This window comes from Nanorana parkeri, unplaced genomic scaffold (assembly GCF_000935625.1).
Source record: "Nanorana parkeri isolate BGI_ZX_2015 unplaced genomic scaffold, ASM93562v1 scaffold1480, whole genome shotgun sequence".
NCBI lineage: Eukaryota > Metazoa > Chordata > Amphibia > Anura > Dicroglossidae > Nanorana > Nanorana parkeri.
The window spans coordinates 357,535-373,895 of NW_017307748.1; the positions used below are offsets into that span (position 1 = coordinate 357,535).

Sequence of the window (16,361 nt, forward strand, 5' to 3'; positions counted from 1 at the left end):
CCTTACAAACGGGGTCCCCAACACACTTTGAAGTTGGCCTCCAAAGAAAATCTAACCATAAACAGAGGTCCTTGTTGCATACATTTGCAAATTCACGTGGAAACCAAAATACAGTTGATGTGTGGTCCCTAACTTATTATCCAAGTTCCTAGTTATGGAACACATATAGCAAAGCACAAACAGAGAGCAGGCTCATGTAGAGGCAACCCTTTCCTCCTCCTAAAGAACCTGACATGAATAATGTGCTTGCTGTGGATATTATAAGTGTGCAGGACCTCTTAAAATTTATGGGGGGGGCTCTTTGGCCTTTTTGCCTAAGGAGATGGACACCTTGTCTTGACACTGATCTCTATAATATCAGGCAGCAGGTCGGTAGTTAGGATCCTATGTGACTAAAGGTCTGTTGTTAAGTGACCCTGTCAGGGGGTCAGCAGAGTTACAAAGGCACTAACTTGAGAAGAAAAGGGCATTATGCATGTCTATTCATCTGCCGATTCTTCACTTTGTAGCAAAACTACCAGTGCTGATATTATTCCACACTTATAGGTGTGTGGAGTAGCGAGTCCCCAATTGGCCGCTACGGTTACTCCCACTGACCCTGAAGTCATTATCAGCTCTTTCGTTGATTAGTAGTCAGCAGGAGGAACCACAGTGGCTAACAAGGGGACTCACCATCCAACCTGAGGAGTCAAGAGACTGGCATTGGGAGCCGTGCTACAAAGTGAAGTTTAAGAAAACGAGCTGATGGACAGGTACAGTATGTATAAAACTGCTTTGATCGTACAGGACACTGGCTAACTCAAAAATGACTGGGTAATATACAGGTATCACCAGGTGATTGGACACTTGCCAGAGCTGTGAGACCCTCATATAACGCCTCCTACTCCCAGAATTCCTCCGTTTTTTTACAGTGTCCTTAGGTGATTGATGTCTCCTCTCTCCCTTTTTCTCATGTCATGTGTCAGTCGAGTTCCTGCTGTTTCCAGCCATGGCAGCGACTACGGGACAGGGATCTCGGGTGTTGGGGGGAAGCTGTGGAGGAGAACGGCGAACATCCGATCACCGATCTCCTCCCCGAACTATGGTATCGGAGCAATGCAGGTTACATAGCTGTCAGTGCTGGGCTCCTGAAGCCCAGCTATAAGCTATTGTAAACAAAATTGTGAATCACCACACGAACAATAACACCACACCCCTAATATACATACCGCAAAAAAAAAAAAAGATGGGGCTTTAAAGGTGTCATCTGCATATGCAAAGGGACTTAGTTCAACATAATGCCACAAGAGTCACATATTATGTGAAAATGATTCGTTAATTAATATAAAATACACGATTGACATATCAATAAATAAGTTGCAGACCGACATATGTCCAATGATTGCAAAATGATGGCACAAGACCTCCCTGGAACACGTATAGATATATACTATAAATAAATAACTATAACTTTTTACATCATTTGTCTCCTTATATATTTGTATATCATTCATAAATAGTCATGTTCATCCAAAATTGATGTATAGTTCTATACTGTGTCCAGAATTCTATTCATTTCGCCCATGGCTTCATCGGGAACTGAGGAGGTGCCTATAATAATCACATGAATCTGATACTAAAGCCACCAATATTTATACATATCAAAAATTCATGAAGTGTCAAGGTAATCAGTGCTAATTAAGGGAGCAAATACTTAGACTTTTATACCCGCTGTAGAACCCTTTTCTTGGAGTCCAGTGAGTGACACCAGAAGTCTTTCACCTTCAAGTAAAATAAACTGTAGGCAAGCCCAAGATAACACCTCCTGTTACCAAAATGCCTTGCTTTTTGTAGCAAGCACTAACAAGAGCATAATCATACATACAAGGGTGTGGGATCTGTGTAGGAGAGTAAAAAAATCATATTTTCTTTCTCGTCTATTGAGGATTTAAAAAAAATCATTAACTCTCAGGATGTTCAAAGGCAGGCCAATTGCGGGGTGGGCAACACAGCAAGCAAATGCTCACAGGCACAAGAGAAAACAGAGAACTGGGGACTACCTTCAGCTCAGAGACGCTTGAAGGACCTTACACCTGCATCAGATAAGGTCAAAACCTCCACCTGGTGGAACTTGGAGAGTGGGCCCACCACTATAAATAATAATGCTTAAAGTTTGCATTTCTTCTCAACAGGTAGTGAACTTGAGAACAATATCTAACCCAACAAAACTGAGGAGCATTGCACAGAAAATCCTACTGCAGATCAACTGCAAGCTAGGGGGAGAACTGTGGGGGGTGGATATTCCACTGGTGAGTGACGTACGATCTCTATCATGTTGTCAGTGTTTATCCATGAAGTCAGAGAAAGCCGGGTTCTGGTAATAAAGTAAAACTAAATCAGAGAGTGACGTATAAGAAGCTGTTCCAGCTAGTAAACATATCAGATATCATGCAGACTATCACTAGCATTACCACAGCAGTGTTTCCTTTTCTCTGTACTGTACTTGGTACTTGATACAGAAAAATGGTATCGGTTCATCCCTACTTAGAAGTGTTTTATATATTTTTCCATGTCCTAACACAGTGCAGCCTTCTCTGTGAGACAACAAACATTATATTACAAGTAAATCACAGTGCAAACGCTGAATAGCAATGGGAAAGGGCCCTGTTTGGAAAAACTTTGTATATAACATGGTACTATCCAATTTGGCTGTGAAGACAAGCGCAGGTAGTTTGCAATTCTATTTTTCCATACAGCAGAAGAGATGTCTGTGAAATGATGATGCTAGGCACCAGGGGCTGCTGAATTTATTAATACTTGTTTTATGTCTTCATACAAATCATCTCTATGAATTATTCTTCAAATAGAAAAATCTAATGGTTGTTGGGATGGACGTCTACCATGATGCCAGCCAAGGTCGGCGCTCGGTGACAGGCTTTGTGGCAAGCACAAATCAGTGAGTTGTTTTTTTTAGCAATCAGTGAAATGTTTTTTCCAACATAACTATTTAGAATACAGTGAAATGTCTGTCTAAATAAAAACCCTAACATCATTTTTTTTTCTTCTTTTTGATTGCTTTATTTTGCACAGTGTGGGGAAGGTTTAGATTTAGTTATGTTTCATTGCTGTCTGTATGTGAATTTTCACTCCTCTTCCTGTTCAGGTTCCCACCAGGCTATTGGTGTGAGCTGAACTCCTGTTTCTACTCTCATTCGCGTTGTATTCTTTTGTAAAATCCACTATGGGGGCCGGTTTCTAGAAGGTTCGTCATAGAAAAATGTTTAAAAAAAATACAAACCAGAGAGGGGATACAGGGTGTTTAGTGCACAGCAATGCCCGTGGTATCGCAGGAAGAGGAAATGAGAAGAAATTATATAGACAGGGATTCAGGTATTATATCTGTCAGAATGTTTATACTGCTCTGATATACAGTCTTATGTTTATGGAAACAAATAAGAATCTATAATTAAGGAGATTCCCAACGTATTTCCATAAATCAAAATTTACACAAGTTCATTCATTTACGCTGACTTTGAAGACAAGAGAAATACACAAGTATACAACATATATATATTTATTAATTAAAAATCAGTGCAGAATAATAATAATATAATCGGTGACAAACAAAGAATATGGAGCAGATGATAACAATTAATTTGATATCACAGGTAATGCATAAAATGTAACCACAGGATATTGTTCAACATATAAACGTAACCAAAATAAAAATGACTTTTTCAATGTAATGGGTATCTTCTTAGTATCTCACAGAATAAGAAAACAAAAGGTTCAGAATTGACAAGTGACTTCTCCCAGCACAGATATACACAACTCAAACTTTTAACAGCGCATGTGCAATATTTATCGCATCATGCACAGGACTGGCAATAAGCCAAGACCATTCAAAGTAGATACAAATTTCCACCAGTTTAATTCAATATATATCAGACTAGACCATTGACTAGAAACGGAAATTAGTTTCCTGGAGATTACACAAATGTATATAATTATCTCCCAAGATTGAAAGACACAATTATGGTCTTCCACGTGATGATTGACTTGAACCATGACGTCAGATATATCATTTTTGCCATATACCTTTCCTTCACAATCACCACCAGGGGGCACTATTGTTCTATATAAAAGTTGGGAGCAATTAATTTAATTCTACTATTTTCTCAAGATAAGGCAGTGAGATAGCCTCTGACCTAAGCTATGGACAACCCATAAAGAAAGTCATGAATAACATCTCATGACAACCTCTTGTCCGACTTCTAGTCTACTTCTTCGATTTACAACCTTGAGAAAGTCTAACCTAAAGCAATTAGCAATCCTCCTCTAAATACTTTGAAAGTGAGGTAATAAAAATAAAAGAAAATGCATTGGCATGTACCACCTAGTTCTTTGCACTTAAAATATAAAAACCCCATATTTAGTAATACACAATAATGTATTTCAATGGGTACACTCAAACAATATATAATGAATATAGTTTGGATATATAAAAGCACATGCATAAAATTGTACTTAAAATCAGTTAATAACCTAAGCATACAGATGCTGCATGTAATATAATAACATTATTGCTAATATCACCACAATGAATAGTAATGTTTCATAAGGAACTTTTAAATAAGCCCCTTTCTTCTATTCATTGAGCAAAGAAAAAAAAATCAATCAAGACCTACATAGGCTGGCACCATCCTTAACTGATGTGCGTCTGAGACCCCCACAATTTACGATTTGAGACTATTTATGTTAAAATTCCTAACTCCTTCTCTGTGAAAGTCTCTATTCAAGAAGAATGAACTCAGGTTCACCTTTTAGCAAAAAGACAAAATGGCTACCAGTATGCCCATTTACAAATCTGTAAAATAACATGTTTAGACCTATGAAATTGATTCCTTTCTGCCCAATAGTTCTGACATAACCTCACAAAGAATCTGATCCAGTTTAGTGTTACAGCTTTTGCCCTTTCTTTGCACACATAGAAAATGGTGGATGTATCACAGTTGACAAAATTCCTTAAAAGAGAACTATGGGGCAATCTTTTTATCCCATAGTTCTCTTAAGGGTCATGGGAGGACATATACTAACCTCCTCCTGTGACCCAAAGCCCAGTATATAGCGAGCTATTGCTCACTATATACTGAGATCGCTGCAGCCGGGACGGATCCCGACAATGCTGTCGAAATCCACCCAGCTGCATGAGTGCCAGCTGGCTCTGCTTATCTAGAGCCAGAGCCAGCTGTGCCCGCCCCCTCCCTGTCTGTTCCACCATTCAGTGCTGGAGGATCGGAGCAAGGAGGGGGGTAATCCCTGCAGGGAGCTGTGACTGACAGCCACCGCTCTCTGCAGAGAGATGATCGGAAAGTGAGCGAGCGACGTTATGTGCTCGCTCACTTCCCGATCTATTGAGCCGAAGTGTGTCAGTTTCATTGTGACAGGTCGGCTTGACCTATGAGGATGAGTGAAAATCACTCACCTCATGGTTCTCCTTTAACATATGTGCGTATGAGTAATGTTTTTGTAGAGATGTTAGGTGTTACTTAATGTTAAAGCCTTTACTTTTCACCCTTTATTTCTAGTTGCCTGACGCGCTGGTACTCCCGCGTAGTCTTCCAGCTTCCTCATCAGGAGATTGTAGATGGCTTAAAGCTGTGCCTGGTGGCTGCCCTGCAAAAGTACCATGAGGTGGGGAGACTTGCTTGTGAGTCTGTATGAATGTGTTATATTGACCACACATGGGAAGTATGTGTTGTACATTTAAAGGTGATTCATACTGCCAGCAACTAATTTAAGAAAGACACTGCTATGTCACAAAGTAATGTAGGTGTGACGGACCCCCGTACTCAGGATGAGTATGTCCGATGCTGTATTCTTCCTTGCTGAGGAGATCTTGCAACCTGAAGATCCTTAGCTCCCAGTTTCCCCAGTCACTGGTCGGGACACGAGTGTATAACATAAAACTTATCACCATGTCGTCACAGTAGGTACATAGGTAAGTACACCCCATGGACATTTTTGACTTATTTGAACAAGCAGGCATTAGATTTTTCATGCAAACAGTGCCTACAGATAAAAGTGATATATTTGAACGAATGACGCATACAATTGAAATGTTCTATTCATTCTCATAATCTACATTAACAAAAATGTGGAGTTTTCACTGGGGAAAAAAGTAAACCACTTAATATCCATTAAATTAGAACCAGATAGTCCAGATTAGGTGCCAGTTATTAGAACCTCCTCAGGAAGTATGCAGGTTCTAGCTGTCTTATTTAAACCTAGAGTCTGGTGTTCTCTTTGTTATTGACATGCTTGGTGTCATCATGCCAAGTTCAAATATGTTGAAAAAAGTAAATTTCCATGTACTTAAAGTTGCAGTTAACTATATAGTGGTTTTTGTTTTGTTTTTTTTGTTTTTATTATAGTCTGGGCTTAAAGGGTTTCTAAACCCTCAACTTTTTTTTGCATATATCCTTCCTAGAGGTTGCAGACAAAGTGTCTCCAGGCTGGGTTTATCACCAGAATGAAGGTGTCACCTCACCTGTGTGTGTATATCAATGTTCAAAATGCTTAAAAAAGGGTCACATCTCATAACCCTGTCCCATACATCATATGATCATAGAACCTTCAGGGTAAGAACGGTGGCACAAAGGTGAGCTGCCTGATGCCAAACATGAGGGTTTTATCATACATTATGGAGGAGTTCTGATAATTGGGTCTCTTTATGGTACTTCTGGTTCTGTTAGCTGTAGAGTGCCAGAGTTTGGACTCTGCATATAGCAGAACAATAGTTGGAACCATAACCATCCCTTTCAGATCCATAACTGAAAACAGTTGCGAGGGATCCAAGGTGGTCAATATAAAAATTGTACCCGGAGACCCAGGTGTTAATATTCAGTCCCCAGCCCCTTCCATCTGATTGGCTGATCTCGGGGTGGAAACTGGTTTTGATCTTCATAGTATAATAACAGAGATCTGAAACCAAAAAATGTCACATTCGAGGGGTCTATTAACATGCGAGTGTGTCCACGTCTTTCCATTGAACCATGGAAGCGGAATTAGGCCCCATTCACACTGCGCGATTCGCAAATCGCGCGTTTGTGGCGCGATTTGCATTTTGCGCGATATCGCACAAATGCTTGCATTGAGCAAGCGAGAATCGCGGCAAAATCCGCTCCAAAAAGTGTCCTGCTGTAGCGACACATGACCCGCGACAGCAGGACCCTTCGTCCCATTGAGATGCATTGAAGAGCCATATGGCGCGGTAAATAGCCGCTATATCGCGGGAATTATACGCGCGATAAATCAAATCGCTCAATGTGAACGGGGCCTTAAGCTCTAAGTTTTATCCCGTTTTTTTTTCATACTGTTTGCTTGTGTGTATGTATGCATGTCTCACTTTGTAACATCTACTTTTTGTAACTACCTTTATCTATACGCTGCCCGTCTAGGGATATTAAGTATTAAATTAATAAGCTGGTTCTTGATTGCTCTAAAAGAACACACGAACCTGAAGAGGTTGTTGTGTGTCTGTTGTATGTGTGTAGTCGATTGATTGCAGCATCGGTCTATGTGTGTGTCTGATATGGCTGTGTGTGGGCAGTGGAAGAAGTGGGTACACCAAGGTTCTAGCTGAGAGGATAGCTTGGGGAATTTTAGTGGGCATGAGGAGACCACTTAGGCTACCACACAACCATTGGAGTACATTAGATTGTATGTGAGATTTGCATCTGCCTGTGTGTATGTCCAGCCAGCTTGAGTTGGGTGAGTCTCCCTCCAGTGGTGGCCAGCAGTAAGGAAGGAGACTGTGAGTGGAGGTACGAACTCTAGAAGTAATTGTGCCAGGTTTAGCTAACCTGTGAGTGAGAGTGAGAGCAGTGTGTGTGGTCTGCAAAGCCTGTGTGCCGGTCTACTTGAGGACAGAGTGTACGGACTATGTCCGAGAAAAGGTTCCCCACAAGCCTGTAAATTGTGGGCGGTGGCAGCTTAGATTAGTTCATTTGCATGTGTTGGTTATACGGCCTTACCGTCACGCCTGCAGACTGGGAGGTACTCTAGGGCTTCTTGCAATGATCTGCCGGTGCGCTGGAAGATCTCGGAGGACATCGATAGCCTGCGCATCGTCCGGGCCCTTCCTGCGTCCCTGTACTCACTCCGCGCCCCGGCCCGTCGTCTGTGACAGCTGGGTTTCTTGAGTCTTTGCAAATGTGTTAACATTCTTCAATTTGCAGGTCTCTGAAGATGTGTGTGTGCTTATTAACATCAGAGTTTACATGGAATAAGCCTTTAATGTAATATTAATTTCTGGTTCAATTACTAAATAACACTCTGTGATTGTGTTGCTTTTTGAAGCTGAAGAATGGACAGCTGAACACAGTTCAGAATTATGAGATTCCCCAGCTACAGACTTGTTTCAGCACATTTGAAGATTATTCCCCTCGTATGGTTGTGATTGTGGTGCAGAAGAGGGTCAGCACTAACATGTACTGCTCCAGTTCTGGAGAATTTGTCACTCCTGCACCAGGCACCATCATGGACCACACAGTCACCAGTCGTGATTGGTGAGCGTCTCTACCTTATTTTACCTTTTCATCTATGTTTGTTAGATGCATGCTGTTCCATATCTATAGAATGTCACCTTACTGACATCTCTTGTCTCTCACAGGGTGGACTTCTACCTGCTCTCTCATCATGTCAGGCAGGGTTGTGGTGTTCCCACTCACTATATATGTCTGATGAATACTGCAAACCTCAGTCCTGACCATCTACAGAGGTAAGAGACTCATAAAAAGCCTATCCTCTACTAGCAGACCTTTTTTTTAAATAAATATATTAGACTCGATTCAAGGCAGGTGAGTTATTTTAACACATTTTCATTTTAAAAGCAGATTTAACTAGTTGCAAAATCTTTATTATTCCACATAAAATAAACATTTGTGTGTAGTATAATAGTATGCAGTATGTGTAATAAAAATATATGTGAGTATAATACATTATACTCTCATAGTTTTTTTATTTGTCCATTGAAGGACACAGGAATTATTTAACCTGTGGGTTATACTACTGCCTACAGGAGGACTGGACACTGCCAAACAAACAAAAAACTGTATGCAAGCCCAGGTTAATCCCTCTCGCAGCATGCCTCCTTTGTTTACTAGGGTGCATTGAGGATGGACGTCTTTTGGTCAGCTCTGCTGTTTACATGGTAGAGCGTATTTTTTGATGTCACTCTTCTCTTCAATTTTTAATTCAATCAAGATCTTTCCTACAGCGCTGCTGAAGCTTTGTCTTTTAGATTACACTGCTCTCCACTATGGTCATCATCAGCCTGGCTTTTGGAGTATTGTAATGGAGATGACCTTCAGGCTTTGAGTTCTGCGTGGTCTGCTTTCCAGACTCTGTTCTGGTAAATGTTAGCTGCAGAGCGCTTTCCAGGTCCAGACTAGCTGGTATTGCCTTCCCTGCCACCGAAGATTAACTTAGGCCTAGTACACACCTGGGCGTTCCTACGCGCTGTAAAACGCTCAACATGTGAAAACCAATAATTGCCTATGGGCATGGTTCCCACCTGAGCGTTTTACAGCGCTGAAAAACACTTCTTTGGGGGCGTATTTCTGCGCATTTCCATTGGTATTCCCAAGTGTGGATCGGGGTTAACAAAGCGGTAACCCCGAGTCACACTCGGGAATACAGCGTACAGGTCTTACCTTGTCCGCGATCCCCGATGTGTCCTCCGGCGACTTCTGGTTCCGTCCCTTGCGAGCGGCTGCGTCGCAGGGGGGCGGAGCCGGCGGGAACTTTGAAAGTGAAAAAAAAAATATTTAAAAATAAGGGGGGGGAAAATCATACCGCCAGTGAAACGCGTGTTTCACTGAACGAAAAAACGAGCTGAAAAAATACGCTCAGGTATGAACCCAGCCTTAGTGAGTAGGCCGATCAGTGTCAATTACTGAGGTCCCTGGTTGACTTTATTTCCCCTTTCTGTCAGTTTTGCCACAGAAGGGGTTAACTCTGTGACGCTAAGCGCTGAAGTCATTTGTTCTGGTTTTGTGTGTACCTGAGGCCTTGCCTCTTACCCGGAGCTTACATGTTGTACTACCACCACACGGCCGCAATATCTCTGATTTCTGGAGAAAAGGGGGACAGGCCTACTGTACCAGGTGCTCTCAGCTTACATTCTGCTAACCGCTCCAGTACTGTTTGCAGGACGAATGGGGATTGAGGACTGATGATGAGGATTTCTACAGCCAGGTATTTTTCATCCTCTGAGTCCTTTTTGTCTTTGTTGGGTGTAGCTGCACCCTCTTTGCTAAATTTTTACAAAAATTTCACAAAAAGAAATTTTCCCAGGGGGAGTTGAGCAGAGGCATCTGAAGTCAATAGAGGAGTTTTGGACTTGTGTGTCCAGAACTCCTCCTTTGACTTCAGGTGCCTCTGCTCACCAAAAATTATTTTTGGGAAATCTCTTGAATTATTCCGATGACAGCGGGAGCAGGCCAGCCCCAGATCACCCAGAGAAGATCCCTAAAGAGCATTGAGGATGACGACTTATGTTTGCAGTTTTATCTGGCATGAAAAATCCATGCGTCCTTCTAACTTACCTAAAGCCACTGTCACGTGATGCTGCAATCCAGATTTTTCTTCCCTCTTCTGTTTACATGAGGCAGGGTCCTCCCTTTAGGTGTCCACCTCACTGACTGTGTGACGTGGACACTTTCTGTGGGCTGTCCACTGGCGGGGTCTTCTCAGGATCAAGAAGTGACAGCAGTGCAAGCATATCCGCAGAGCTGGATTAGTGGTCCCCTGCACCTGGAAAAGGGGGAGGGACCTGGGTGGTGGACGTAGGTGAGCATACCTTACTTGGTCCTGTCCTCCAAGTTCAACAACAAACTAGACCGGACTGTCTTTTTAGATACAGGGATTCTCTGGTAGAATCAGTGGATGCCCTGGTTGTTTTGTGGGACCTGTACACCACTTTCTATGCCTTTCCTCCAATGAAACAATGTCCTCGTCTGTATTGCGGGATCAGGATTGAGGGCAATCCTGTTGTCCTCAAAACTTAATATTGGCCCAGATGGATGTAGTATGCTAAAGCTGGCAGACACTCCCTGATCTCTACCAGATTGTTGGGATCCTCTGTCCCAATGACCGATTTGATATCCTGCTTCATGGTTGCTCCATTTATCTGCATGGCAGTTGAATCCTAGGTTCTAAGGGACAGGGGCATCTCTGAGTCTGTGATTCCTACGATGATAAAAGCTAGGAAGTCTACATCTTGAAAGGTCTGACATTGGACATGGAATGCTTACTTCATTTGGTGTGAGTCTTGGGGCCTGCTAGCTCTGGTGTTCTTCTGGGCTGATCCCTCACTTTTCTCATGATCATCCTTACCCCATGAGGCGAAATCTTGCATGTAGCTCCAGACCGAGGGCGATTGATGGTTATTTTGTATTCCTTCCATTAGCGAATAATCGCTCCAACAGTTGTTTCCTTCTCGCCAAGCTTCTTGCTGATAAGTCTTGTAGCCCATTCCAGCCTTGTGCAGGTCTACAGTCTTGTCCCTAACGTCCTTTGACAGCTCTTTGGTCTGGCACATGGTGGTGAGGTTTGACTGGAAAGAGATTCTGTGGACAGGTGTCTTTTATATACATAACGAGTTGTCGTTAGGAGCACCTTCTTAAATTGACAGGACTAATCTGTGTACCACATGACCAGTCTGTGGGAGGAGCCAGAATTATTGTTGGTTGGTAGCGGATCAAATACTATTTTTACTCGCTGAACTGCAACTCAATTTATAACATTTGTAACATGTGTTTTGTCTGGATTTTTGGTTGATATTCTGTCTATCATTTAAAATACACCTGTGATCAAAATTATAGGCCTTTCATTTCTTTGTAAGTGGGCAAACGTACAAAATCTTCAGGGGATCAAATCATTATTTTCCTGAATTTATGTGTAGGGTTTCGTGTTAAAGTTTTAGACTGCAGAGCTTATTTGTAAGACATTCCTGATCCTGGGCACCTTGTTTATGCCGGGGATGGATCTGTCTTTCAGGCGCTCTGGCTATTCCTTCAGAGTTAGACCAGTGTGTTTTAAGGGCTGTCTGATTTCGATATAGTCAGACAATGCCACATCATTGTCGCACAACAATCACCAGGGAGGAACAAGGAGTCTTGCTGCAGGAAAAAAACGGTTGTATGAAAAAAAAATCTAAAAATTAAAGTGAACCTCCTGTTTCAATGTCATCTGTCGACCATTTCATTGGACTTCACTTTCTCACATTTATTACCAACCAATGCATGCAAACACTGCAAGGCGATTGCATGTACCTTTTAATTGTTAGCAAAGCATCTTTAGTGGGCTTGGGGAGCCCTCAGTCTGAAGAATGCCTCAAACCTCCACTTCAACAAGTTGGAACTTGCATCCGCAATGCAATGCTGGTGCCCTTTTAACGCCTGCTGAGGCCTTTTTTGAGTTAAGTATATGGAAATGTAAAGTAATGCAATTAAAACAAACACGATGTATACAATATGCTATAAAAGGAAACAAATTCATCAACTTTATTTTTTGTTCTTGGCCTAATTCATATAATCATGTTTTCTTTTGATTACTTCCCAGGTTGACTTTCAAATTGTGCCACATGTACTGGAACTGGCCTGGAACAATTCGTGTGCCGGCCCCTTGCAAATATGCCCATAAGCTGGCCTTCCTGTCTGGCGAGTTCCTTCACCAGGAGCCTTCCATTCTGCTGTGCGACAAGCTCTTCTTTCTTTGAGCCCGGGTGTTGACAACTGTAGACATTTTAGAGTCATTGTCCTCACACAACCATGTACATCTTCAAACTAAAAAGCCTTAGATTTTATTGTTCTGCTTATGACTTCTACCCAGTATAGCTTGACTTTTTCATTTTAAATAGTTTGTTCTGTTTTATTTTCTGCCACTGAGTTCTCTTTGGACTTGTTTCTGAACACCTAGAGATTAAAGGGCGAATAGGAATGCTGTGTGCTAGTGTATGATGTTGGAGCCTGTGGCACTTGTAATTTTCAGAGAATTTCATTTGGAACACAGTGGAAACTTATGGTGTTGGGTTGGTCCCTTGGAAGTCAACATCTAAATGGGGTTTGTACAGCTTCCTCTTTCGTAGGTCAAGTTGTCCTTTGTAGCTTTCCTTCAGGTGCCCATACACCTTACAACCATCGCAAGACTTTTGTCTTGCGATGGTCGTAAGCTAATTAAAAGCTCGTACGATCTGCCCATCCTGGACAGGCAGATCGTACTTGCGATCATCGAAAGCCCGCCCCGCTGATGGGCGGGCTTCCGATGACCGCAATGCTGAACGGGCAGTGTGCGCACACCGGCCCGTTCCGCAGTTGTCGAATGAGCAGGCTAAAAACACCCGAGAATGGTACGATTCTCGGCGGGTTTTCTAGCATGCTGGTTCGACAAAAGACGTGCGACCGTACAGTAAAAACGGTCACGCCTTCCATACACCTTGCGATTATCGTACGATCGCGGGATTTCCCGCGATTATCGTACGATAATCGCAAGGTGTATGGCCACCTTTACAGTAACTACCCACCTTCATAAAGATTTTACTTCTTTTTTTTTTTTTATTGACTGAGTGTCCAACTCAAGCTGCTATTTCATACTATGGGATTTAGGGATTCCTCATAAAAAGAAAATAAAACTAAACTCTTTCCAATTATGTAGAAGGCCTTTTCGATGATTCAGCAGAAGGAATGGCTGTTAGATGTGCTTCTTTGGATACTTGCTGCATTGAAAAGTTTGTTTACATCCACTCCCCTAATTTTTCCACCTTGGCCCAGCTGATTACACCTAAAAGATCAGACTTTACAGGTGTACAATCCCCAGCCCGTCCATGAAAGTTAATAACTGAGCGGAAGTGGAAAAAAAGTTGTTTTTCTTATATTAAGGATCTGTCCTTTTGTATTTGAAGTGCAAGGTTAACCTGACCTGGCCTAAAATGTTTTACACAACAACAATGCTGAAATGCAAGTGCAAAGTACATTGTGATGTCTGCAAGTACCTGTGTTAGGCTGGGCACACACCTTACAACCATCGCAAGACTTTTGTCTTGCGATGGTTGTAAGGTACTTAAAAAACGTACGATCTGCCTATCTTGCATAGGCAGATCGTCTTACTTGTGATGATCGCAAGCCATGCCCCCTGAGGGGCGCGCTTCCGATGACCGCAATGCCGAACGGGCAGTGTGCGCTTGCGCACACCGGCCCGTGCGGCTTTTATCGTACGGACATGCCACAAACCCGCCGAACATCGTACGATGCTCGGCGGGTTTTCGAACATGTCCGTAAGTTAACAGTCGTGCCACCTTACAGTAGTAGAGGCCGCACGGCTTCCACACACCTTACGATAATCGTACGATCGCGGGATTTCCCGCGATTATCGTAAGGTGTGTGGGGACCTTTAGTCTTGAAAGCAATCATGGAGACCCATTGGCTCTTAGGCCCAAGCACCTTACTGGCTTATTTCTGTTAACAAGATGCTACCTATCATAGTGATGGGCCAGTATTTACGTGGGGAGACGGGGCTTACCTGCAAGCTCCAATACTACCCAGATATAGCTGACTTTTACCTGTCATTATTGGCTCATGTTTGGCTGCAATAGAAGACTGCTGCACCCCTGGGAACAATTTATTACATAGGTGTTTACATGTTCAGCTTAGATAGAGGAATCTGTTGTATTTTTGTTGTTCAGCCTGCAAGTTGCATAAAAACAAACAGAACCGTGTATACCCGACTTTACTCAAGAAGCTTTAGAATTGAAAAACACCAACACAGCATCTCTAGTCCATCTTGTGGCCTCATCAGTTGTTACAAAATGACAGGTCCTCTTTAAAACTTAGTCCATTTAGTAGTAATTTCCTAATTGCATCTTAGACAAGAAAGATAATTTTGTGTTCAAAGCACTGTAATGGGACAGAGATCACTTTGTGGAATTTTATGATTATCTAGGTTATGTTTTGAAAGTATTTTCTGTGATTGAAAATATCTGAAAATTTTGAAATTATGGAGTCAGTGTTGTTAAAAAATTTTCAATATATAGAGTTGTTTGGTTATTTTTTACAGATAAGACCCCGTTCACATTGCGCGATTTATCACGCGGTAATTCCCACGATATCGTGGCAAATTACCGCGCGATATCGCGCTCCAATGCAATCCAATGGGGCAAAGGGTCCTGCTGTCGTGTGTCGCTACAGCAGGACACTTTTTGGAGCGGATTTAGCCACGATTCAAGCTTGCTCAATGCAAGCTTGAACGCACCATCGCGCGGCAAATCTCGCGATGTCGCGCAATATGCAAATCGTGCGACAAACGTGCGATTTGCATATCGCGCAGTGGGAACGGGGCCTTATACACAATACAACCTTAAGGCTAGATTCACACCTGGGCGATCCGTGACTGCGCGGCAATCTTGTGCGGATGGCTGTGCGGTCACGGAATCGCCGATCGCGCTGACAGTGCCATTATTTTGTAATGGCAGCCCAGTCGTGCCGCGATAACGTTCCTGCAATTGAACACAATTGCGGCTAAAAAAAATGCTGCAAGTCCTGTGTCGCCAAAAAAAAGGTACATATACAATTTTTTTTGCGATTGCTGCACAGATGTAACCCCATTGAAATCAATTAATCAAAAAAACAAAAAAGGGCGCAAAAAACACTGGCTGGCTAAAGAAGGGATAATGGAAACTAAACGTGGTGGCACTTACACGTGAATCCCAGGATCTGGAGATGGGCGGCCGATGTGGAGGAACGGAGCACTCGTGGTGTGGGTCCGACTGGCTGGTGTGCTAATCAGAAAGGTACATCCACGGGAGGGTGTGAGCAAGAAGAGGGGACTTCGTCCGAAGTGCCGTTGGGGGTATGTGCGGTGTGGAGGAGGAGCAGGGAGATCCCTGTGGTATCGGCAATAGACAGGGCTGTAGCTGTGGGTTTCAGCGAACGGTCACTGTCAGGTCTTCTAGGGACAGTGTATGGGAGTCTGTATGCGGGAGCAGCTGACAGATGCCGAAAGGTCGGATCAGTGGTGAGATGGAGAGCGATCAAAGAGGACAAAAGCGACGCGTTTCGAGGTACTACCTCTTTTGGTTTTTTGATATCTGCATTCACAGGTTCTCCTCCTGTGTCCCAGGGCTGCATACATGTCTTCAAGCTAACTGTTTTCCCATCCGAGAGCGCTGTTTATGTTTTTTCTGCCATTGAAATCAATGTGGCCAATGTGTGTGCACGTTCACGCGGTCCTGGGATCGCCCATATCTGAATCTAGGGGGTACCCCCCAAGAATGACCAGTTTTCAGATGACTTCTGAAAACTGCAACAACATGTATCTCTGTG

The 16,361-nt window shown here is 42.8% G+C and overlaps 1 protein-coding gene across 1 annotated transcript in view; it reads left to right on the forward strand.

Moving 5' to 3' along the window:
- Window positions 1–12,774, forward strand: part of PIWIL2 (piwi like RNA-mediated gene silencing 2) — a 92,243-nt gene extending 79,469 nt beyond the window's left edge. The window contains exons 17-23 of the mRNA XM_018570216.1: window positions 2,172–2,288; window positions 2,847–2,935; window positions 5,568–5,673; window positions 8,030–8,152; window positions 8,341–8,549; window positions 8,654–8,761; window positions 12,607–12,774. Of these exons, the coding sequence (XP_018425718.1) occupies window positions 2,172–2,288; window positions 2,847–2,935; window positions 5,568–5,673; window positions 8,030–8,152; window positions 8,341–8,549; window positions 8,654–8,761; window positions 12,607–12,763 (909 nt within the window). The 3' untranslated portion in view covers window positions 12,764–12,774. The remainder of the gene's footprint in view (window positions 1–2,171; window positions 2,289–2,846; window positions 2,936–5,567; window positions 5,674–8,029; window positions 8,153–8,340; window positions 8,550–8,653; window positions 8,762–12,606) is intronic.
- The last annotated feature ends 3,587 nt before the right edge of the window (window positions 12,775–16,361 follow it).